This window comes from Agelaius tricolor, unplaced genomic scaffold (genome assembly GCF_023055355.1).
Source record: "Agelaius tricolor isolate 1412-34295 unplaced genomic scaffold, bAgeTri1.0.p SCAF_2, whole genome shotgun sequence".
Taxonomy (NCBI): domain Eukaryota; kingdom Metazoa; phylum Chordata; class Aves; order Passeriformes; family Icteridae; genus Agelaius; species Agelaius tricolor.
This window is the reverse complement of record NW_027269262.1, coordinates 75,031,832-75,057,207: the sequence shown is the minus strand read 5'-3', so window position 1 is coordinate 75,057,207 and position 25,376 is coordinate 75,031,832. Positions and strand designations below refer to the sequence as shown.

At 37.7% G+C, this 25,376-nt stretch overlaps 1 protein-coding gene across 2 annotated transcripts; it reads left to right on the top strand.

Annotated features, from left to right (window-relative positions):
• The first annotated feature begins 1,917 nt into the window (after nt 1-1,917).
• CIBAR1 (CBY1 interacting BAR domain containing 1) lies at nt 1,918-22,499 on the top strand. Of its 2 annotated transcripts, XM_071421606.1 has the most exons (8): nt 1,919-2,076; nt 3,885-4,119; nt 6,572-6,640; nt 11,778-11,879; nt 15,431-15,535; nt 16,062-16,175; nt 17,717-17,836; nt 21,685-22,499. In XM_071421606.1, exons 1-8 carry the CDS (start codon nt 2,045-2,047, stop codon nt 21,793-21,795), a joined length of 888 nt encoding a protein of 295 aa, XP_071277707.1. In that variant the 5' UTR covers nt 1,919-2,044; the 3' UTR covers nt 21,796-22,499. The 2 variants fall into 2 exon arrangements, with proteins under 2 accessions (XP_071277708.1, XP_071277707.1); XM_071421607.1 differs by lacking the exon at nt 17,717-17,836 and having other exon boundaries at nt 1,918-2,076.
• Nucleotides 22,500-25,376: the final 2,877 nt, after the last annotated feature.

Genomic DNA, 25,376 nt, shown 5'->3' with positions numbered 1-25,376 from the left:
CTTCTCCCTGGCTGACACATGGGGACTACCAACCTTGCACGACCCAAGGTGGGAATAGGAAGAGGCAGAACCCCTTGGTCCATGAACAGGGTCCCCAGCCAACAGGGCAGAGCCATTTCTGCACCATGACCTCCATCCAAGGAGACTTCCCTGGTCTGAGTGCCCCTCACCACTCTCTCCCACAGCCGTGACTATTTTCGGACTGGATATCCCTGAGTGATCCTTTGACCCTTAGATCTTCTGGGTACCCTTGAGTGAGAGGCCTCTTTGTGTGTGTGTGTATGTGTGTGCACATATACAATTTTGTGTAGTTACATAGTCCCAAGGGGTACAACAAACCTGTAACCTGCTAAATGCCTGGGAGCATCACCGTTACCCACCTTGTTCATTAGTTTTGGCCATTGGTTTTAGTTGGAAATTGAAGTTTATCTGCATGAAGTTGTTGCCATGTACCTCTGTGCCAGCATGCTGCCAGTTGTCCGAGTCCTTAGCTCTCATGGATCACTGTAATATCAGATGGGTTTGTGCTGGACACAGCACAATTCCCACTCTCCTCCTTTATGAGTCTTTTCTGCATTAGTCTCATACAGCATGTGCAGGGACTCTGAGAGGATCATGGCCACACAATCCTGAAGCCACATTCCCAATACGTTACCACTACAGAGAGGGGGTTAGGGGTTTTTTTATGTTTTCCATTTGGTTTTGTTTTGTTCTTCTTTTTTTTTTAGGATCTTTTCTGGTGCTCCATGGGATTTTTCCCAGGGATGCCTAACCTCAACAACTCTCCCTTAGATGAAGACAAGTTGGCTTTTGGTTTTTTGGGTTTTTTTTCTTGTAATGGGAGAGGCTTGAGCTTTCTGGCTTTCTACAGGCCTTGACACTGCACTTGTCCTTGAACAGACCCTGCCCCTGCCTTTGGGTGGGCTCATGTGTGGGGAGCACCAGTCACTGCTTGTGTCCCCCAGGGATCAGTATTGATCCTGATCCTAGTCAGAATCCATATTGATTATTGATGGGGGAATCAAATGCACCCTTAATAAATTTGTGGGTGACACCAAGTTGAGCAGGAGTGTTGAAAGGATCTGCAGAGGGACCTGGACAGGCTGGATCAATGGGGCAAGACTGACTGTGTGAGGTTCAACAAGGTGAAATGCCAGGTCCTGCATTGGGCCACATAAATGCCCTGCGGTGCTACAGGCTGGGGGAAGAGGGGCTGAAAAGCTGCCCCGTGGCAGTGGACCTGGGGGCTGGTTGCCAGTGGCTGAACATGAGCGAGCGTGTGCCCTGGTGGCCAAGAAGGCCAATGGCATCCTGGCCTTTATCAGCAATAGTGCGGCCAGCAGGACCAGGGCAGGGATTGTCCCTCTGTACTCGACACTGGTGAGGCCACACCTCAAGTGCTGTGTCCAGTTCTGGGCCCCACACCACAAGAAGGACATTGAGGGGCTGGAGCGTGTCCAGAGAAGGGCAGTGGAGCTGGTGGAGGGGCTGGAGCACAAGTCCTGTGAGGGGCGGCGGAGGGAGCCGGAGGCGTTTGGCCCGGAGAACAGGAGCTCACGGGGACCTTACGGCTCTGGACAGCTCCCTGACAGGAGGCTGTAGCCAGGCAAGGCTCGGCCTCTTATACCGGGTAACAAGTGATAGGACAAGAAGACATAGCCTTAAGCTGCGCCAGAGGAGATTTATGTTGGACATAAGGAGGAATTTCTTCACAAAAAGGGTGATTATACCCTGGAACGGGCTGCCCAGGGAGGTGGTAGGGTCACCGTCCCTGGAGGTGTTTAAGGAAAGGCCGGACGCGGCACTCAGTGCCATGTTCCGGCTGACACGGCGGTGTTCGGTCAGAGGTTGGACTCGATAATCTCAGCGCTCCTTTCCAACCGCACCGATTCCGCCTCTCGGGGACTGCGCTCTCCCCGCGGCGCCTCCCGGCCCAGGCCCGTCCCGCAGGCCGAGGGGCGGGGCCAGGCCGGGTGTCCATGGAAACGGAGCGCACGCGGAGCGCCGCCCCCCTTCCCTGCTTCCCGCCGGCCCCATCGCCACCATGATGCTGCTGGGCCGCGGGCTGGACGCCAGGTACGGGGGCGCGGGGGCCGGGGAGCCCCGGGCTGCTGCCGGGGAGAGGCCCCGCTTCCAGCAGCGTGCCCGGGGCAGGCGCGGGGTCGGGGAGCGATGCGGGCCCGGTCCTTCTTAGCGCATCTGCCTCCCTAGGAGATGGGGCCGCCTCTGCCTTCCTCCGGTAAAGGCCGCAAAACTTTTCCAGGCCTAGCGTGCTATGCAGAGATGAAGTAAAGATGTGCTGCCGATATTTATTTGGACCTCTCGCGAATAATTCTGTGGACAGTTCTAAGCGGTCGCCATAATGAGGGGGGAATAAAAACTTATACACCCCCACATAAGAAACCGTAGTGTTTCGCGTCCCACAATTAAATACTAGTTGCGTGGGTGTACTGTAAGATCTGAATTGTAAAGGGTGATTAAATCTTTCTCCTGGAGGGAAACTTCCTGTCATGAAGATCTTTCAAGAAAAAAATAGGAAATATTTTTTAAAAACTTTTTACTGAAGATCTGGTCAGGTAATATAATTTTGAAAAACAGCTTTATTAGTACTTAATGAAATGTTTACTTGCCTACTCACCAGGTGAAACCGTCCTTATGCAAGCGGTTCTGTGCTCCAGCATGTCCTGGAGGACTGAATTACTTCCTTGGGTTTTTTTAAGCTTAACGGAATCTCTTTTGAACAGTCTTCCAGACAGATTGCCATGAAGCAACCCAACTAGGTTTTTGCCTAAGGCAGAAATTTGGCATTAAATACTTTTCCTGGAGGAAAGGTGTTCTTCATTTGAATTGATTGTATTGTTGTTTAGTCTCAAAGTAACACATTTCTTCAAAATGTTCTGATCATCATGTATCCTGATACAAAGTCAGTGTTTAAATATTGGTCAGCAGTATTGGGATACCTTACAGATATGAGGGAAGGTTTTGTTTCTGTCCCTTGCCGAGATAGTAGTAGGAGTGAATTCTCTTGCAGAGAATTCTATCACTTCACATCAATAACCTTGGGTTGGACCATAGAGACTCCTTAGGACCCAGTATCTGGCAGGTACTGTTAGCTAATTGTCTTACAGCCATTCACTCAGATCAACAATGGGCATGAGTTCACATGATCATCAAATAATATAGAAATATGAAAGCAAAATACAAAGTGAAATCTGTGAGTTACTGGAATGACTTATCTAAATCCTTAATAATGAAACATACAGGCATTGGATCAAATAAAGTAATTAGATTTAGGTCATTTAAAAAGTAATTTACTAGTGTCATGAATGTGCTTTCAGTGGTAGTACAGTTTTCACCTCTTGTGTCCATTCACCTTTCTTCTTTAATTCTCAGTGGTTTTAATCCTCTGTAGTGCCGTTTGGTAATTGTTTGCAATTTAAAGAACATTTAATACCTTCAGCAGTTTGTCTTCTACTACCTAATTTCTCCAGCCATTGCCTTGGTTGTTTAGATTGCAGGCCATAGCAGGAAGGGGGGTGGTCCTGCAGAAGTCTTGTTTGAGACAGCAGGTGTTACCACTGTGTTAGTAACTAATAACATTAGTAATAGTGAGCTTTTGTTTAAATTCAGGAGGAAAACTTCCAAGCAGATTTCTGTGATTTGGATTTTCATCTATTGGATCTTTAAGTGTAAATCTGCTTTTTTGTTTATTTGTTATTCATTCATAAATAAGCACATATTACATCAGTTACAACATTATTTTTTTCAGAAAAAATTTCTGCACTGAAATGAGATATCCAAATTATTAGAAGTATTATTATATAGTTTTTATTCTGTATGTGTTGTAAACATTTCTGCCTTTCTTATTTTTCTTTGGTATCCAGGGACAATCAGACTAGACAAATGCAAGATGCTGTTTCAAATGTGGAAAAACATTTTGGTGAATTGTGCCAAATATTTGCTGGATATGTACGTAAAACTGCCAGACTACGAGACAAAGCAGATCTTCTAGTAAATGAAATATATGCATATGCAGCTACAGAGACACCGAACTTAAAAGTTGGACTGAAAAACTTTGCAGATGAATTCTCCAGACTTCAAGATTATCGCCAGGCAGAGGTACAAAATTAAAGCTGTACATGTTGTGTTTGCCATCTGAACTTTTCAGTTACTTATCTGTGATTAAAAGGGAAATCATATACTCTGCAATCAGAAGAGAAACAGAAGAAAACACGTCTAAATATATTAATGTCTGAGCAGGGTAGGCTGCCAAAGCATTCATCATTTACACTCCTAATCACTTCAGGGAAAACTGCCTAAAATTAGTACTGCTGAAGTCAGGAAGACTATCCATATGAACACTTGATGTATTTGGGAAAGAGCAAGTTTTTTTTAATTGGTGTTAGACTTTAGATAATGATTTATGGTTAATAAAGTGTTCTTTTTTAGTTGTGTGACTTGAATTGTCTAGCAACAGCTGAGGCAAAATCATTTTCCTTTGGCTGAGCATTATCAGAAATAGTATTGAAGAGGTACTGTCAGGCACCACTGTAGATTTCATAAGTTTGTAGTTCAACATTAAAAGTACAAAGTTGATTTGGACCATATGTGACTATATAGTCACACTTTTGCTAGATGAGAGGGTGCAAAGAAAGGTGTTTATTCCACTTACATGTTTATGTGTGGTGCCAGTCAAACTGTAACTTAGAATGCAGAATTCCAAATACTGAGATTTAAAAAAATTAATTCCCATGTACTCAAACTAGTTTTTGGAGTAGTATCTATTCTTTAAGTAGAACATAGAAAATTCCCATTTATAGTTTTGAACAGCTAAGATCTACTATAATTCAAAAAAGAGACTGAAGTAGTTGGCATTCTTTATGTCTTCAGATAGGACTTTTTTATTTTGGAGAGCACTGCAAGTGACCTCTTCATAATAACAAAGTGGAAAAAGAAAACCTTTGAAAACTAGTTAATATGGGAAGCAGAGAGTTTGAAATACAAGGAATATTGTGTATCTTTAACAGTCTGTTGAGGAAGGGATTTTTAAGAAGTCATAAGAAACTTTAGAGTGTGTGCAATTTTTATTTTTCCATAAGTTCTTATATGTCTGGCTCCAGCTGAGCCACATGTAGGTCTTTATGCTTCAGTTGACGTAATAGCAAATTATCCTCTGCTATTATATTTATATTGTGGCCAAAGGTGAATGTAAACTCAGACTACTCAGACTGCATGATCTCTCTGTTTTCATCATTAAACTTTGAACCTGTAATGTTGAGGTACATATGTAACAACTTGAGTTTTGCTTTTGTTGATTTTAAATGTGTTTTTAAAAACTGACATTTGGCTTAATCCTCCTGCCATGCCTGTCTGTAAACCAACATTACCCTGTGAAAGAAAAAAGGCAGAAGCAGCAAAGGAAAAGAGAAGCTTTTAGTCTTTAAATCAAGTTCTCCTTTGCTCCTGAAAACAAAATATTTCTTTATTTCTTCTGGGCATCAAGTCACTTAACAGTTTTCCTGTATGCTGGCAAAGTGGGCAAGAGAAAACTAGCTTGCAAGGGTTATTAACAATTTCTGGTCTTTAGGTGCAGTGCTAGATATATAAATACTGAGGTGTGAGGTACCACAGCACATGGTAGGGTAAGTAAGATGGGCAGGTTATTTGGTTTGTCTCTAATAAGTGTGTTTTTTAGAGCCTTACTGGCCTATTCCTTTCTATTCTATGGGCAATTCAAGTGAAATTGTTTGACAGTGCAGTGGTAGATGGATCAAGGAGAAATGTTTGCTCAGCTGGCCTAGATTTTGGCTGACTGGTGGCTACCAGTCTATGGGGAGCTGTCCCTTCCCAGGAGAGGTATGCACCTTGTCCTAATCTGGATGTAGCAGCAAAGGGCCACAGGACTCACTCATGGTCCATAAGTCATTGGCAGATTACGCTGGGGCCACTCAGTTTTGTCAGATCTGACAAGCAGGTCTTATCCTACTGCCTGTCTGACCATATGTAGCTGTTTTTCTGACTAGGAGAACTGAAACAAAAATTCAGAACCACTCATCTGTGAGAGCATTTACGCATTTTAGATAGCCTTTTATTGGTATTTTTAGTGCACTCAGCACCAGTGATGCTGTTTCCATTGTTTTTAAGAAGTGTTCCATTTTGCACAGTGTATTTGATAGCAAAGGTTGCTTAGTCTGTAACCTTATTAGTAAGTGTAGAGCAAATACACTGATCTTTAGATAGAAAGCTACAGAACTCCAAGATGCAATGCTGGATGTATTTAGTAGTCAGTTTGATGTATTCATAATTTTCCATGTTTCATTTATCCTGATCTAATTAAGAAAAAAGGAACTCCACAAGAAATCAGCTTGAGCTCTTCAGAAAATAAATTCCTTTTTGGTTAATATACTTGACTGTAGTTTTTAAAAAATTTTTTAAACCCCTTATCCTAATACTTTTTCAGCATATATGGATTTAATTCATAATAAGATGAGTCACTATTAAAGTAATTGTTTCCCATTTCTGCACCCCATGGATATGGATGATTTTAGCAACTTGTGATTTCTTTTTGTAGGTTGACAGGCTGGAAGCCAAGGTTGTTGAACCTCTGAAATGTTACGGGACCATAGTGAAACTTAAAAGGGTAGGTTAAACATGTGTTTCTCACAAGGTACATTTCAGTGTCCTGGCCACTCAGTTGAAAACTTTTTGTTTATGGGGAAAATGGTTCTGATTTTTCATATTTCAGTAATCAGTTTAACTTAATTATATAATTAGACATCTTAACTGAAGTTGTATATATGTTAGAGGAAAGAGCTTTGATGTGAAGACAAGGATATTCAGGCTCTTCGAGCACAAACAAATGCTCAGAAAAGGCATTAGTATGAAATTCCCTGGACAGTGTAAATTCAGGACTTTTTGTTTATAAATAATGTCACTTATTATTGTGTGATTTTGATGATGATGGTGATGATATTATTATTACTATTATTATTTCTATTACTGCTTTGGATCTTAATCATCAATATGCTGCCTTTAACAGCTTTTCTAACTCAGAATTATGTACTACATTAAAGTTCATAACTTAGAAAACACAGTTGAAGCTGATAAGTAGGTAGTGCCTAGATCCCTCTCCGTTAAATCCTCACGTTGACCTGAAGATACACAAAAATCTGAGGTCTCTTCATTCACTGTATTTTTGAAACAATGTTTTTAGGGGTTTGAAATAGTCCCTTAAAATACCTGTAAGTTTCTTTCCTCCAGGAAAGATAAGCTTGAGCAAGGAATTTAATAAGCAGATACTAAAAGTAGATCTTCATAATACTTCTATCTTATACCGAGAATACCTTAATCCTGCAAACTCAAATCTGTAATTGATGTAGATGTCTGTATCATAATCTATATAAATCAAAAGCTTAAATTATTATTATTATTTTCTGATGGTATTTGACAAAAATACCAAAACAAAAACCTTACAATGTGTTCATCAGGATTAATTTGAGTAGATGGTGGCAGTGCATCTGGAGCAAGCAGTTTTCCTATGGTTTTTTTGTTTTGGTTTTTTTTTTCCATATGGTGAAGAACCAAGCAGTGTTTGGGACTTAGTGCACAGTTACCTCACTTGGTGGTTAGAGAAACGATTGTCAAGGAAATGCATTCTACACTTGAGTGGGACTACCCCCAGTAGTCCTTAGCTGAGAGCTAAGACTGTAGTGCCTAAAACCTGAGCTGTAGACTGTAGTGCCTAAAAACTGGTATCTTAATGGTCACCAGTTTGTGAGATCTAGAACTGGGTACTTTGTAGGGTATAAGTGCTGGGGGTGCAAGACAAGTTTCATGTGTTTGTGGCAGTAGGGTTGCTGTGGAAACACAAAACATTACAGCAATGCCTGGGGCTGCCAAAGCATTGAAGAGACTGTCTTGAGGTGCACTGCCACTGATAGCCAGTAATGCTGAGGACAGAAGCAGCTGAAACCAAGTCATTGCTTGCCGCAGGGAATTGCATTTCCTGTGGTCTTTGCCTTTCAGAATGTCAGAAAGCATTGCATAATGTTGATTTTGGCTACAGTGAGGAGTGCAAAAGCATTTTTAAACCAGAGATGAGATCATTAATTTTACCAGTTTACCTTTGAACTAAGATAGAGTTCACTAAAGATGTAGGCCAAAAATAGTTATTTTTTCCCTTTGCACGTTGACCATAAACCTTGGTTAAAACTTCAACTACCTGGTCTTCAGTTATCATCTGTAATCACTGGGACATATTTAGTGACAAAGGAAATTTTGTCACTCACGTAAATCTAGCACAAGCTGCTAGTTCTAGGACTGCTTTAGCTGTAACTACATTAGCTAAGTAAAATCAGGCAGAGTATGTCATTATAGCTACTTTCTATAAAGAGGATGTTCTCACTGCTGCTTACTTACTGGATCTGTTCCTATAAGTACACAGCAGTTTTTCTGTGCTTTATCTAAAAATAACTATTGCTTTGTCTGTGGTGTAAGACATCAATGTCCTGTGCTACTAAATGCTTTAAAGAGGCCTGGGTCCATCAGAGTAGTGTTGTCCTTAATCTGCTAATGCAGTAAAATTGTTTCATTCACTTGTTCTGGTTTACAATGCTGAATAGCTTCAGTGGAAGCTAAAACAATCTTCTTGTCCTGTAACACAGCTTAAATGTGGCTATGAGGATTTCTTTCTGTTTCATTGTTCTATTTATCAATCTTCACTTTTCTGCTTTTTGGCAACTCTGTTCCTGGTTCCTTTTCTTCCTGTAAAACAGGACATCATAAAACCAAGGTGATCCACATGCAGAAGAAAGGATTGATTTTCTTTCAGTGACTAAAGCAGGTAACAGTACAGTGATGAGGCTCTGCCAGCTCATTGTCTGGTGGATGAACTATAGCTGTACTTCTGTATGATTTGAAAATAGATGGGTGACCAGAGTTCCTGTGTGTGACTTGAATTCATAGTGAAAACCTAGAGGGACTATGAATACTTTTATATTCTTTGGATCTTTTATCTCATTGCCTATTCCATTCCACTTTTCCTTGAGTGTAACTAAAGCATATTTTCCAAAAACATGTCAAAGCTTGGTCTAAAGACACTGTGAATGTAGGACTGTTGGTGGTAGTGGTGCTTTGTGGTTAGTTGATGTTTGTGGTGCTTTGTTTTAAATGAAAGACTTCACCTAATCTTTGGTTCTTGTTACATGCTCCACTGAGATGAAAGAGCTCTGTAATGTTCTGGGTTTTTTTCTGGATGAAGGTATTTAGATGCTAGTAAAACTAATTTTCCTTTTTTTTTTCTGTTAGGTAATGTATAACTTGATTCTTTCACCATAAATTACATTTTCCCCAGCTTTTTAATATTTTATTGGGTTTTTTTCTGCACCCTTTTCTTGGACAAAATATGTATGTGACTGCGCCTACTTTTGTACATCCAGAGCTTGTACACAGCTTCACCATGGTGGCCATAGTAGCACTAATTCTTTGTCACACTTTGGCTAGAAGAGAAGTATGTTTCATGGTGGCTGTTGCTACAGAAAGCAGAGGTAGAGGAGGGAACAGTTCAGTCTCTGTATGTATTTCCAAAGTCACTACATGCTAGAAAGAAAACACTGAATTTAATAATGGTAACTCTAGAACTTTGCATCCTCAAGTACACTTTGTGTGGAAGTCAGCACCCTTTCAAGCCACAGTGTTAAATCTGATTGACTGTTTTAAATGTGCCTAGAAAGTCAGTGCTATTAATGGGGCTCAGTCATTAAATAGCATTAAACATGCAGCTGTGACCATTAGGTGGAAAACTTTGTTTTTTCAAAAATAAATACATTCTTTTCTCTTTCTCTACCTTTAAAATTTAAAACTGGAAAAAACAATTTAAAAATTTCTATTATTGCTTTTCTTGTAGCCACATGGCTCTCATAAAAGCAATAGGCCTTTTCAGTAGTCTTTGACCTTAGAAGTTGTGTAAATTCCCTTCTGAAATAACAGCAGTAAAACCAGCATTCATGGGCTGAAGATGAAGTAGTTTTTATTATCAGAAGCCAGCTCTGTGTCCCTGGAGATGAAGCAAAATGACAGTTATATACAAGGACATACAGACAGTAAGGATAGAAACAAGTAAGAAACTGCATGTTTTGACCGTGTCCTCATGTACAGCCTCATTATTGAAGAAACATAGCACTGTGAAACTTGGCAATCTTGTGCTTGTCACTGAGTAGTGATCTGGTCACAGGATCACAAAACTTAGTGAAAGACATATTCTTAGTTGCATATCCTTCTGTCATGGTGACATATACAAGCATTAAAATTGAAATCCAAGGAAGGAGCACAGACAACTTCCCAATATGATAGTTTCTTATAGCTCTAACTCCATTTTAGAGTAGTAAATAAGAGTGGAAGTGGTATTTTAGAGTAAAAGGTCATTTGAAATGCATGCCAAATCCTACCTCAGATTTTGTTAGACTTTAGACTATATTTCTGCTTGTTCTAAACTACTGCTCCTTTAAACTGGAACCATCAAAATTAATGAGCTTTTCCATACCAGCATCAGTGAAGTGATAAATACTTGACTGATAATCTTACATTCCATGAATGTCAAACAGTTTACAAAACAGTTTTATAGCATGAAAATTTGAGAAAACTGGTAGATGAACATTCTTAAATTGTCACAGGTCTTCCTAGAAGTACATACTACTTCTCCTTTGGAAATAGAGCAAAACCAGTTGTCAACAGTTTCTGCCTTTTCTGTATTGGTTAAGTTTTATCTTCTCCAGCTCCACCATTACTTGGATGTATTTTGTTTCAAATGGTTTTAAACACTTTAGTAAATGCATATGTATAAATACGCAGTTTAACCCTTTCAGTCATAGAATTCCTATGGTACCTTGTAGCACAGAATTGTTTAGGTTGAAAAGGACCTCTGTAATCATTGAGTCCAACCATTAGCCCGGCACCCCCATGTTCACCAGTAAACTATGTCCCCAGGTGCCAGGGACACCTTTTCTAACACTTCCAGAATGGTGATTCTACCGGTTCCATGGGCAGCCTATTCCAATGCCTGATCACCCCTCCCGTGGAAAAAAAAATCCTAATATTTCATTTAAAAATAAATGGTGCAGCTTATATGTCCTCATCCTGTCACTGGTTGCCTGGGAGAAGAGACTGACCCGCACCTGGCTACAGCATCCTTTCAGGGAGCTGTAGAGAGCTCAGGTTCCCCGTGAGCCTCTTCCAGGCTAAACACTCCCAGCTCCCTCAGCCACTCCTCATCAGACTTCTGCTCCAGCCCCTTCAGCAGCTCCACTGTCAGCAGTGACAGCACTTACATTTTCTTCATAACTTCTCCTTGGTACTGACTGCTGCCTGCTTTGTTGTTTTGTTTTTGTTTTAATGATGCCACTTTATTTGATGCTTCTTTTTATTTCTAAGTACCACATTTATTCTATTGCTAAGTCAGGAATGAGTCTGCCTTCTTAACGCTCTGGGGATCTCAGCTTGTGACCATCTGCTATACTTTTCATGTAAAGCTGTGAATATCTTTCTTTCCTTCCCCACATTTTCAATCATAACATGTGCTATAGTGAGTTGCACAAGGTGCTAAACTCTCTCAATCCCCACTAGACTTCTCTTTCATAGGATCAATTAACAGGTCACTAAAATCTGGTTTATTTGAAGCAGAAGTTTTGTCCATGTTTTCTAGGCAATGCTTGTATGAAGGAAAGCATATTTTGTATTATCCTAGATGTATTTCAAACATGTCTAAAACATTTTATTTCCAGGATGATCTTAGAGCAACTTTAACAGCAAAGAGCCGAGAAGCCAAGCAATTATCTCAACTGGAAAAGACACGTCAGCGGAATCCATCAGATCTACACGTTATTGTATCCTGCGTTTCTAGTCACTATGAGAAATATTTTTAGAATTTCTTTGGAATTAAACGGTTATGCTTGGAAAGTAGTAATAACACTAATGCTGCTTAGAGAAACTGTTTCCAATGTTGAATCTTTTCTTAAACTTAATGAAGAGTTACAGCTGCTACAGAGCAGTAGTTACTCACTTTTGAATTGAAAAGAAACTATAAATTATTTGATATGTTTATGCAAGAGAGGTAGGCATAGATTACATCCAAGAATTTGGAAGCTTTTGAAAGTAAGTGTAATCAGACAATTTATTTTTTATTTCTGTGGATTTACTGTTTTTCTCCCTGCCATTTTGGTTATTGTGCTTCCTGGTATCTAGATGGGATATGAGTTTCCTCCAGCTGCATGAAAGGATAAGTTGTTATTCTGTTAGTAGAATACTCATCTAGACTACTCTTCCTTTCCAAAGATCAGTCACCCTCCCCAGTATACTATTCTATATCACAACGAGAAAAATTAAGCCTCTGTCAAACTGAATTAGAATTTCCATTAAAATCTCACTGAAGTTTTAAATTTTGAAGCAATCAGAATCTAGGGAATGCCAAAATAAATGGGATCAAGGCAATCCTACTTCAGTCCCTTTATGCTTACATATTATGATACAGGATCTAGGTTCATGATGTGCTGTTTACTTTTTATTACATCTGAGTGTTGGATTTGGGAGTTAAGGAGTCCTATTCATTGTTGGATTTTATCAACTGTATTTCAGAATGTTCAGGATCTTTGTAGTGACTGGGGCATGAGACTGTAGAAAGAGTGAAAATGACAGTGTTGGTCAAACTGAACACAGGAGAACTACATTTTATTTTTGTCTTTGCCAGAGAATTTTTATTTAATATTAATCAAATCAGTTAAACTAAGTCATGACTAATTAGAATTCCTCCTGTAATAACGACAGACATTTGTCAGCCACAGGGTTAGAATTGAGTTGTGTTGCAAAGTTATCTTCTGTTGGAATTAAGGGAGTAAATTATGACAATAAGCTGTTTTTTTCCCAAAGGGAGACTGGTCCCATTTTTCTCTCTCGAGCTAATTCCCATTTCATTTCATTTCATGGGTATGTCACTGGCACCTAGTTAATCTCTTCTTGTTTCTTTTCTAAGCTTCTCCCAAATACTCTTCTGTGACTTAGCTTCTTGTAACACCTGTTTTCTACACTTAAGGCTTTGCCTGAAGAGTTACGAAATCTCAGTACAGTCTGATTCTGCACATGGCAAAAGCACCAAATGCTGCCTATTAGCATATTAAAGTGATTGACATTTAAAAAGGTCAGATTGACACTTAAAACACATTAAAACGTATTAGGAGCAGGAATGTGTTCATTTGCTTTTGAGGATGTGTGCAGGTCAGTTTTCAGGTCTGAGAGAGGCTTTACCACATTAGGACACAGCAGCTGGGCTCCTGCAGGGGTTCTCTTATTCTTGAGCAACTGTGATGTTGCAGCAGTGAACAACTTTGGCCACAGAGAGCAAAGAATCTGTACTCCCATCTTACAAATGGTGTGTTAGCACAGCTGTGAAAGGAAATCATTACCAGGTTTTTAAAAAAACACTTCCGTAAATCAAAATAATTTTTTTTTTCCTGAAGAAGTCTGCTAAACTATAGATTGTCTGCTTTTTATTTTATTCTTTTAAAAATAAATAACCAAGCTCTCAGTCCAAAACAGACAGCTGTCCTGAAATGTTTTGGCCTGGATACTTGAATTCTAGCAAAGCTCTAACAGATTTTACATCTTACAGCCAGAGGCTTCAGACAACATAATAATAGTACTAAATATACAGATGTTTTGAAATAACTAAGATAAATAGTTCACAGTATATTAAAAGTAGAAATTAAAATGAACATGTCCATGAATATTGATTGTTACATTGCCATTTTTTCCTTTACTAATATTTCCAGTCACAGGTGAGTGTTCAGAAAATACCAAACTGCTGTTGTCCAAACTATGCAGGCTCTGCGACTTCGGACACTTCACTCTAAAACAACCAGAATTCCTCTGCCAAAGCATATGTGCACAAATTATGTCCAATCTAAGATTTATTGAGGAGGTGTATTTGATTACCATAGAAATAATAGACTGTATTTGTATGTGTAAAGACTGCAAATGCATAATAGCTGCCATCACTTACAGACTGACTGATTGAAGTAATTGAAAATACACAAAATGTCTTTTCTTCCCTCCTGTGGTTTGGGCAAAATCAGGAAAGAGAGATGAACATGTGACCTTATGTACTACTAAAGATGATTATCAATATTGTTTGCCCTGTAATGGCAGAATTGTGTCTATGATTTTTGGCTGTTTTTGAAAGGAGATTGTTTCAAATTGCTAATCCTGTAAAATAAGGTTAGCAGATTACAATCAAATAAGTGAATAGAGCATGCCTTATTCATTAGGTTTCCATATATGTAACACTAAAAGCTAGATCACAGGAACTGGACCTGTGGTGTCTTTTTCCATTAAAAAAAAAATCGTCTCAAGTTGCAGTTTTGTAGAAATGGGAAGAACCTTAGAACTTGATCACAGGATACAGTACTTGATCCATATACTACTTTCAAAACTCATGACAAAATAGATTTGTGATGATACTTACCAACTGGGCCTGTAAGTATCACTAGTGTATGATGTTTGACCAGTCATGTATGGAAAATAAAAGAAGTTTAGAGCCAAATCTTGTAGATTTCAAGTGCAAGCTCTTACATTGTTAATTTGTAATACTACACAGTTCTCAGACTTGACTTAATCAGAATAGTTTCAATATCTTTCATTAAATGGTAGTGAACTTTCTATAAAGTTTATAATTATATCTAATTAAAATAGCTATTTAAAATGTTTTTTGTAGTAACAAAATAAGAAAAACTGTATATTTATGTGTTAAAAAATGGTTGATGTGTCCCCTTCCCAGTGCCCCATTGAAGATTTTTTTTATCAGATATTTTAATAATACAAAAATATTTAAAGCATAAAATACCTGAAATGCATTTGAATCTAAAAACTACAACAACTCTAGCCTGCAAGATTGAGATATTTACAGGATAAGTACATTAGTTCCAGCTGCAGCTATAATTGTGTATTTAAATAATTTGTAAAAATGTACTAAGATGAGGTTCAGCACACTATACTGGAAAAGAATCTTTCTGGACCCTCCAGGTTGATCTGCAGTAGAAAACAAGGGGTGATCTTTCCTGTTCTCCCACCACTCTGGGTTAAGTACCTAAACCCAGTCACTCTGCTGTCAGTGGGATGTCAGGACTGGCTCAATAAAACTGTCCCATGATTATTACAGAAAATGAATCAAGGCAGAGGGACTTCCCTGACTGGCTGGTCATTCTTCACGTTCACATCCAAGTCACAACAGTGTAGAAGGCATCTTTAGATGTTCATTAAGTACAGATTTAAATACTGTAACACAGATATGTATTGTTTTACAAACTTAGACTTAAATAATGGCAATTACAGCAAATAGCTTTGTATCAAATGCACGACTAATTTCACCTTTTTGTTACTTTACCAGGCTGAAAATGAACTGCAGAGAGCAACAATGGATGCTACTCGAACAACTCGGCACTTAGAGGAAACCATTGATAATTTTGAGAAACAGAAGATAAGGGACATCAAAGTATGTGTGCTCACATTTCATCTTGCATAATAAAATCACTATAGTTAGTTGGGGGCAAAATTAGCAACATTCTAGTATTCACTGAAATGCAAATCTTGTGGTATTCATGAATATTTCACAGATTTGTAAATTATAGATATAGGATCTACAGATAACTTATCCTCAACCTGCTATAAGAGACAGTCTTCAAAACAGCAAAACTTCTGACTGACAGTATCTTGGGAATACATATTGGAGATTATCAAGTGGCTTTTCAGTAAGACATGTTATTCCTAATACACTTCCTCTTTACTTTTGAAGTATTTATTCAGAATTTATTATTAAACAATAACTGCATAAGTGATAGCCCAGCCAGAATTTATGTTTAATGTCTAAAGTTCATTTAGATTCATTCAATCTGACTATTTAAATGTACTAAGTATCATGCAGTTATTTATATCATATAAATACCAAACACAGAATACAGTAATTTCTTGAAGTGCAAATATACTGCATTAAGAAAACTTTTCTTTTCATTTGCTTTCAGAACATATTTTCTGAATTTATAACTATTGAAATGTTGTTCCATGGGAAAGCTTTAGAGATATATACTGCTGCCTATCAAAATATCCAAAATATTGATGAAAATGAAGATTTGGAGGTAAGAGTGATTGAGATTTGCTTTTCTGTTTACTTCCTATATAAAAACAGTTTTCACAATCGGGCTAGACATGTCCCACACAGAAAAATGCAACAAATATTTCAGGATCCCAGAAGAAACTCATGTATACCAAGCTTTTTTTTTTTGCACTTCTTCAGCAAGAGCATGCAGGTTTGTAATCTCAGAGAACACAGAGAGCAACTGCAGTGGCAATCTAATCTTTCCCACAAAACACAGAAAAGAGACTCACAAAATTACCTGCCACTTCAACTTCAGGTAAACATAAAACAGTTTTTAAAGAACACTTCTGCAGTGAGTCTTGCTCTAAAGATGCACATAGAAAAAAACCTTACACTGATGTGATAAGATGATGTAAAGACTAACTACTATATTAAAGATCTCCGTCTAACCTGAATTTTGTTTGTTTGTTTTCATCTTTTAATCATTTTTATTAGGCTGTTCTAGAATTAAGAGACATTTGTTACTTACTACAGTGGGATTTTTGCCTTGTGGTGGTAAACCGCTTTAAGTCACCCTTTCCTGTCTTTCTGAATTATAGTCTCTCTTTCCCAAGATAGGCTTTACGGTCCTTTATTCATTCTTGCAGTTCTTCTGGATGTTGGGTCTTTAAACTTAATACCTTGGAAGTGTGTGTTGTGTATGTTTGGTTTGTCAAAAAAGTTGGATCATTTTCAGTCTTTTTTTGTAAATCCTACCAGTCATAATTTTATTCTGTCTATGACATAGCTCAGAACCAAGTTAGCACAAGACTTAAAAAACCATGAGTCTTCAGTGACAGTCATATTTGAGACAACTTGGTAATTTTACTTCATTTAAACTATGCCATGGCAATTTTGTACTATTTTAGTTTCACAATTATAATGTCACATGAGACCAATTCAAAATCTGCTTAAAGTCAGTACTTTGTCTTTCACAACCAAATTTTAATTTCATTTTAAATTTTCTGTTAAGTGGACAATTATTTACTTTTCATAAAAATACTGACCATAATATACCGTCTTCTTGACTTAAAGTCTTGCACAAATAGTTGTATTGGTTATTGAAATAACTTCAAAATATAATGGATGTCATGGTCTCCCCTATATTCTAAGAGATTTCCCAAATTTTTCTTAAGTTGTACATCTTCTGTACAATTCAATAACATTTTTGATGCAGTTGTGTCTGACAGTAGAGATTGAGTTCATCTTTGCAAGAAATGGAGAGCCTGAAGGAGTTGCTGGGGTTCACACTTCTAGCTTAGCCTGAAACTCAGCTACATATGTTGGTGGGAAACCATTGCAGTTTTCCCTGTATAAATGCCCCCAAAGCTCTGAAGAATGTTTACCTTGACCGCATCAGTATGTTGACGTGTCTCAGGTTAAGCAAGGCCATTTTTTTACCTAAAACTGATCAGTCCAAACTACAGTCAATGCACATCTCTAGATCAAGTTTCATTCTCCAATGCTGCATTTCTGCAAGCTTCAGTCTTGGTAATTCTTGGCTTGCAAGCACCTAAGTCACAGCTTTTTCCATTTAATTAGGTTTTTCGGAGCTCACTTTATCCACCAGACTATCAGTCTCGCTTAGACATAGTTCGTGCAAATTCCAAGTCCCCCTTGCAAAGAACTGGCTCCTCAAAATCTTCACTGAGAACAGCACAGGTAAGAAAAAATTACATACTAAATCAGTATATTGAAGATCTACTTAAGATAATCTTTTAGTTAATGCACATGGATCCACTGTCTTCACTCAGTTCAGGACCATCGGAAATGTAAAGAAACTTTCAATGGCATAAATATCATAATAGGCTCTTGATAATGCAGCTTTATCATTGAAGGGAAAAACCCCTCAGCTTTTAAAGCTGTGTTGCATAATTTTGACAAATGCCATTTCCAGCAATACTTGGTCTTCCATCAACAAACTGTGGCATCTTGCAGAGAAGAGATCTAGGAGTTTATTTGAAAGAGTAGTGACATTCTTTAAATATTTGCATACTTCTAGTATTCAGATTCTAGATTGTGGCCTCTCTACCAGATCCTAATCCAGACTAGTGATACCTTCTAGCAGCAGAGCAAACTCATGACCTACAGTCCTCTCCTTTTATACTCTGAAAATTCACAGCAGGTGAGGAAAAGGATGGTAAAAATAAGTGAAACAGTTGAAGACAGTGTCACTCCTTTTTTTGGACCAGCTACCTTGCAAATATCTTTGCCACTTGTTTACAGCAGTAAACTTGCAGACATTGCAAAATGGCTAAATTATTTTTAATTCATTGCAACTGTAATTCTGAAACTGCAATGATTCTTACCAGTGTTTCAGTTACAGACAAAGCCACATTTAAAATGCATGTATCTTACCTTTCTTCTTTGAATAGACTCATGCATTGATACTGTAGTAAGGAAAACTTCTCTTGACTTCGTACACACTTTACCCCTTCTCTGCTCTCAACACAGAACAGAGCAATTATTACAGTTGAGCTGTTCTGTTGAAAGTATGAATTTTGTCATCTGAAGAGATACAACCTAGTGATTCAGTGCATGAAGTACTACCTTGACTGAGTAACTTGCCAGTCCTCTCTATCACTCAAATTTCAAATTCAAGCTACTTCAGAAAATATGAGAAAAAACACAAAACAAGAAAACTGAGAGTATGTACACTGTGATTTCTCCCAGAGGTGGAGTGGAATTCCATTCTAACTTGCAGGTTAACTTTTCTCATTTCCTAGACTGCTCTTAATTATAACTTTGAGTGTTAGTGTTCTCATAACCTCTAACTTACCTGAAAACAACAGGAAGTCATCTACACCTAGAGGGAAACTGCAATGCAATTCAAAATAAGGTCATCTTACCTTATTGGCTGTGCAGTGTGTCTGCAAAAGAGGATCATATGGCAGAAAAAAGGGGTGGAACACCCAACTAATGCAGTCACCATAGGTCAGTGAAGAAAGGGCAGCCCCTTCTGATTCTGCAAATAGCATGGCGCTGAATTACACTAAGGGCTAATCTTTGGAACCACCAAACGAGTCTTGAGAAAAAAAAAACTGTATTCAGAAAAACCTGCAGGTGACTTGTTTTATCTTTTCTGTGGATCTTTCACTCTGAAATTTTTGACACATCTAGTTTCCTGCTGCACAGTAATCCTTCACTGTCTGTAATGTAGTACTTTGCAATTTCCAGTGTAAAGCAGTATAAATGATGTGGGAAGCAGTTCACAGAAACACACGGCCCAAGTCTGTGGGGCAGGGGAGGACAGACACACACACAAACACCTGTAGGTGGGGGACAGTGTAGGAAGTCACTGCATACCAGATGGAATAAAGTGTGCCAGTAACACAATTCAGGTCTTTTCAGAGGATTTAACACGTACCATCCTTGAATTTATTTCTGCTTCTGTGGACTAACTTTCTGTATTATCTGTATGTTAAAAATCTAAAGTACTCCTTGAGCTTGATTCATTTTCTCACAAAGAGCTATGTCCTTCATTTTACAACGCTTCACTTGGCAATCCATCCTCAACATTTTGGTTTACCAATACAGCTTGGTATAGCTTATATTTTAGAACTGTAGCAAAACAGAAGGATGTTTTCCAGATATTTTAAATCAAATTTAACTACACAAGTTTTATCTACATGCATTAAATATAACAAACTTTTGCACTGACACTCTGTAGGACAGCAAAGTATCATTTTAGCCATTACTGAAAATGTCTGCATCCAAATGTTCCAGCACTAAGACATGGACAGAATTGCCATGTTTCTGCAGTAGCATCTGCAGTGAAAGATGGAGCTGAACTGCTTAAGCAAGGACTGTCATCACCTGCATGCAACTCATATAATTAATTTTAACATAAAATTATTTATGGTCAAAAAATTATCATACTCTTTTTTTGCATTAAGTTCTGAAAAATTAAATTTCAATACTGGTATGTTTAGTTCTTTGGCACAATAACTTGGATTTAAACTGCATAATTTCTTTTCTCAACTTCCTTCCCTGATACAGTTTGGTTCTTAGGGATAGCCATCTTACCACCACCAGTGATAGTATTTAATATACTATTTAGTTAATTGCTGCATTGCTCAGGTATTTGAGTAGTGAGCAGAAAAAAGCCATAAATCTGAAACAGTTCCTGTTTCAGGAAAGGGGGGAGCTTTTATTCAGAAATATGATGCAAGTTCTGCTGAAGAATTTCAGATGCTCTGAACTAGGAAAATAATTTAAAAAATTAGTCTGTCCCAGTGAAATTCATTTCACCTTAACAGGCTCAATCTGCAGCATTCCTTAAACTCCAATTACAAATCACTGCCATTGTCTTTTTCTTTTTTCATGGAATGAGAAACTGTTGCTTTAGACATTTCAGTTCAAGTTAACCCAGCTTCACCCAATGATTAACTCCATTTTCTGTTGTGTTCAGGAATTTGTAAGCAAATATTTGCTTCGAGCTAAATTACATACTTGGTGAGCATGAACAAGACTTAAGTATTTTTCTTCTTTCAAAAGTTCAATGACTACAGTTTGCTTTATGCACACACAAAAAACTTACATTACACACATGGGTGAATGAATTATAGCACGTCAGAAGTCAATTTAATAATGAGCATTTAAGGACCTTTAAAATAGGGGGCTGCTTAAAAGAAAAGGCAAGCTCTGTCTTCAGTGCAGAAGTTTTTATTATATCACTGTATGTGAGAAGACACAGAAAATATAACCAAAATTAGAGTTGCAGATTCCCTTAGAGAACTACTGAACCTGAAATTTTTCAAAAGCATTCCAGATGACTTGGATAACTGTCTTCAATGCTCTTTCTTATGGGGAAAGGAAAAAAAAACATGTATCCTTCTTTAAATTTTAAATTTTGCATTGTCTGTGAAGAATCTATCTTCAATAGGAATTAGATTGAGCCCTCATTAAAAAAAAGTACAGACTGCAGAATCTGTCAAATGAGATGAAAGCGTGGCAGCTGGCACTTGTTTTTAATGTTTGATGAACCAAAAGGAGGAGTCACTCTAAAGGCAAGCACTGATGGGCAGTGAAAGAAGTTCATCTATGAATCAAGACTCTTAAATTTGTCTAATTAATTCTTGGGAAAAAAGGTAAAAAGCTTAGAGCAGCATCCTTTTGAGCTTTTAACTGACAAGGTCTGATGTCTTCAAGATAAGATTAGGCCCTAATACTCCTCTTCAGCCTGCTGCTTCAGCAGCCAACCCAGGAAAAAACTGATTTGCATCTTGTTAATTTGATTTTTAGCATTAATTTGGTAAAAAATATCATTTTCCCTGTCCTATAATAGTTCTGAAGGACTACATGGATATTTTTAGCTTTTTAAAACCATTACAGTATTTTTATTCTGTGTCATGTATCTTTCCATTGGTGTGCATATTATGAACAGTTAATAAATAAACAACTTACCCCCTCCCCCAGATGAAAACCATGCAAACATTTAGGCTGAAAATGCCAATGGAGAATTATTTTTGTTTGCAGAAAACAAACAGTTTTTTTTGGATTTTTATCAGATTTCCCGCAGAATGCTAAGAAAAGATGAAGAAGAGGACGAGGAGGAAGATGAAGATGATGAAGAGGATGATGAGGAGGATGAATTTGATGCTACTAAGGAAGTGAGATAACAAAGCTGTTCTAAGAGGGGTTTTTTATTAAGGGGGAAAAAACCCCTAAAGGCTTTTTTTTGTATGTTGGATCTAAAATTTCACTGGGGCTATATATTTAGAATTCCAGCAGGAGCAAGAATCAGTGCTGATTCTAGAGTGCCAGACAACAAATGACTGGTTTCAAAGAATGGAAAAAAATCCACTGAAAGTGGGCAATTTCAGTAGCTAGAAAATTAAATATTTAAATAGATGCCTGTATTATATTTGCATAGATGTTATATTGTAATCACATGTGCTTAAACATACGTGATGAACAGTGTCCAAAAACTGCACTAAGCTTTCAAGCAGTTATGAACATTGTTTTGTCCTTATTTTGCCAATATATTACCTCTCTAGCTATACACCTCTTGAATTTTTTAAGTACTCTAGCTGTAACTGTTATAATTGGGTTTATGCATCCTGAAGTAACCGTGGTAATTATGAAACTGTTTGCAGCAACCACCTGTTAAGATTTCATTTTGCTATCCACCCTGGATGGCAGAAGGCACAAGTGAGGTGTACTTTTTTTCTTATTTTCATTTTTCTCAGGCTTTCATCAGGTACAGATGACTTTTGATTCCTTTACATATACAGAATGAACAGTCACAAATAAGGACCTGGCCCGGTATCTTATGTTCAATGCTGCTTTGCTTTTAAATAAAAGTGCCTTCATGATAAAACTAGTGGATGTTTTATGTAGTTGATGTTTGTTATATTAGTTGACATGCTATACATAGTTCAAATTCCATGTGTTTAGCTACGTGATTTCATTATTGGTTCCATCAAACATACAAGAAATTACACATTTTGAGTGTAATTTCTTATCCTGTTTGGGGATAGAGGTTACATGTGTTCATTTTTTAACAGTGCATGGTTGTCTGCCAGAAAGTTTACCGCACTGTTCACCTCCAGCTTTAGTATCTGCTAAAGAACAAATGCAGAAGAATTTAAATTTGTGACTGGGAAAACAATTTTAAATTATAACAAAATCTTCCTTTCAGTTACAGAAAAAAAAACAGGAAGTGCATTTATAATATTGCTACTTTTTGTCCACTGATGCATATGTATGCAATGCATACCTGTTTTGACATGTGAAAAGACAGGTTTTGCCAAAAATTAATGAGATGAAAATAAATGAGAAGTTCACAATATAGGATTATTTTAAACCCAAAAAATAATTTTACACCAGCATTACATACCATTGATATTGAATTACTGCTGGCAAGGAGTAAATACCAATGAGCAAAATTTTTAAAAGTATCGGTGTAATTAATTCCCATCTATTTCAGCAACTAAGACACTTCAATAAATAGTAGTATCACATCAGAATTCTGGTGATCACCGCTTTACCATTTCATACACAATGAAGTAGTCCATGTCCAAAACAGATAGCTATCTTCATAACAGTTTCAGGTTTTTGTAAAATATACATAGATACAAATAGCAAGTATTTGTGTACTATGCCTTGAGAAAGCAATTCTGAAAAAAAGGCAGTTTTGTTTAGATAAATTGCCCTCTAAAAGATTATGCAGTTCACAAGCATAAAATTCATTCTCCCTACATCACAAAAAAGTCAACTCCAGGAATCACAGAAAAACTTCCAGAAAAGTACAGTGTTGGGCAACTTTATCCTGCGTGCGTAGTGTCTTAACTTTGCATGTTGCACAGACCTCAAAACTACAGATGAAAAGTCCCTGACTAAAATACTTCACCAGAAGTAGAAGCCAGAGTAACAATTTAGGATGTTAGTAAAGAATTAAATATTACCTAAAGATCCTTCTGCAAAGAATTTTCTCATGGTACGAGTGCATGCTGCAAGACTGACTTGCAGTTACTCCATTCTCTCATTTGTATTTTTTATTACTGGCCCTAGATGATGCAGACTTGTATCCATTCTTGCCTAGACTGTTTTGCCTCTCTGTTGAACACACTGGCACATTCTTTAGGGATTAAGGGTACTCATCAGACTGTCCTGTTAGACCTTCCCAAAATGCCTCAAGCTGCTTTTGTAGGTGATCACTATTTCTAGTTTTTGACAACAGAAACTGTTCTCTTTTACATCAGAATTTTTGGACAATGGTAGCAAAAGCAACTTCAGAGAAGACATAAGTAAGGAAACTTCCCATGTTTTATATAAGCACCACCAAATGTAGCATTTCATTTATTACTCCTCACTGTATCGATGGTACTTAAAAAGGAAGCAGAGGATTCCAAGCCATGTAATTATAGGCAGTCTCTGATTTTTCCTTTGTACTGAGAATACAGTGCCTCCAAACCACTAAACGTGTGATGTTACAGAACCCTGTTATCAGGAAATGCTGTCATCACACCATGCACCTGAACCATCTATTCCAGCAGAATCAGAATGTAATGCCCAGTCTGGAGAGGCGGGGGAACAGAGGCAGATGGACACACACATACCCAAAACACCAACTAGACAACAGCTATAAACTAAGCACCAGCTGTCCTCATCCCTGACTAACCTTGTTATTTAGCTGACGTACTGGCATCCCTTCCCAAGTTTCCTCTCCTTCGGTGCATCTGTACGTACTTTGAGATGCAGCTCTTTACAAACTGTGAGAAAGTAATTTTTTTTTGGTCTATCAATCAGACATTTCATATTAACCTAAAGTAGTCATAAACTCTAATCTGGCTTTAAATTAAATACAAATCAGCCACAGGGCAAACAAAAGACCATTTTGTAATGCCTTAATTATGACCTCTGCCATTACAAGCTTTATGACACTTGTTATATGTTCACTGGGGGGAGAAAGGTTTACCATCTGAAAAAATAATGGTATCTTATCAGCAATTACACTTAACCTTTTCTGAAAACAGACAGTTTTTTCCTAAAAGATAATCTCACACTTCACTGGCAAAGCAACCTCCTAAACTCTTACCTTTCGAACCTCCAAGTTCAAAATCTCCTGTTGTGTAGTAACTAGAAGCACTTTAAAATCAACAAATCATTTAAAACTGATTAACTGGAGAAGTTAGTTGTAATCACATTTTCAACACAGCTTAGTCGTAAAGATGCTAGTTTACAAAAATAGTCACAATGAAGTTTTCAACATGATGGTCAGGGAAGTTTGTTTTGAGAATTCTCATGTCTTTATTTTTCCTGCAACATCTTCTGGCTCCTTGATCTCTTTTAAAGTAGCTATTAAATAAAGCACAAAATTGTTGGGTTTTAATTCCTTTTAAGTTCAGAGGAGGATTCAAAACTATATAACTCTGAAGCTAATTCCTAGCAGAAAGCAAAAATCAGTATGTGTTCGAAGTTGAAAACTTGGCCATTATGTTTCTTTGCTCAGAGGAATCTATATATACAGACCTTGCATTATCATTCTAAGAGTTTTTTTCTTGGCACTTAAAACACAGAATAAATAATATGCAGAAGCAATAAAGCTACATTAACCTTTTAAATATTACAGAACAAAAAATTCCATTCTTTTTCTTCTCTTGTACCAAACAGTTGGCATGGAAGTACTGCAATCACAAGGATGACTTCACATAAAGTAATAAAGGTTTGACCACCAGTGAGGGGGGATCATTGACTA

What these genes read in the sequence shown, in the direction of transcription:
- CIBAR1 (XM_071421606.1), top strand. Translation starts at nt 2,045, where the DNA reads ATGATGCTGCTGGGCCGCGGGCTGGACGCCAG. An exon ending in GGCCGCGGGCTGGACGCCAG is followed by an intron (nt 2,077 to 3,884) that starts GTACGGGGGCGC and finishes TTTGGTATCCAG; the next exon opens with GGACAATCAGACTAGACAAA. An exon ending in AAGATTATCGCCAGGCAGAG is followed by an intron (nt 4,120 to 6,571) that starts GTACAAAATTAA and finishes TTCTTTTTGTAG; the next exon opens with GTTGACAGGCTGGAAGCCAA.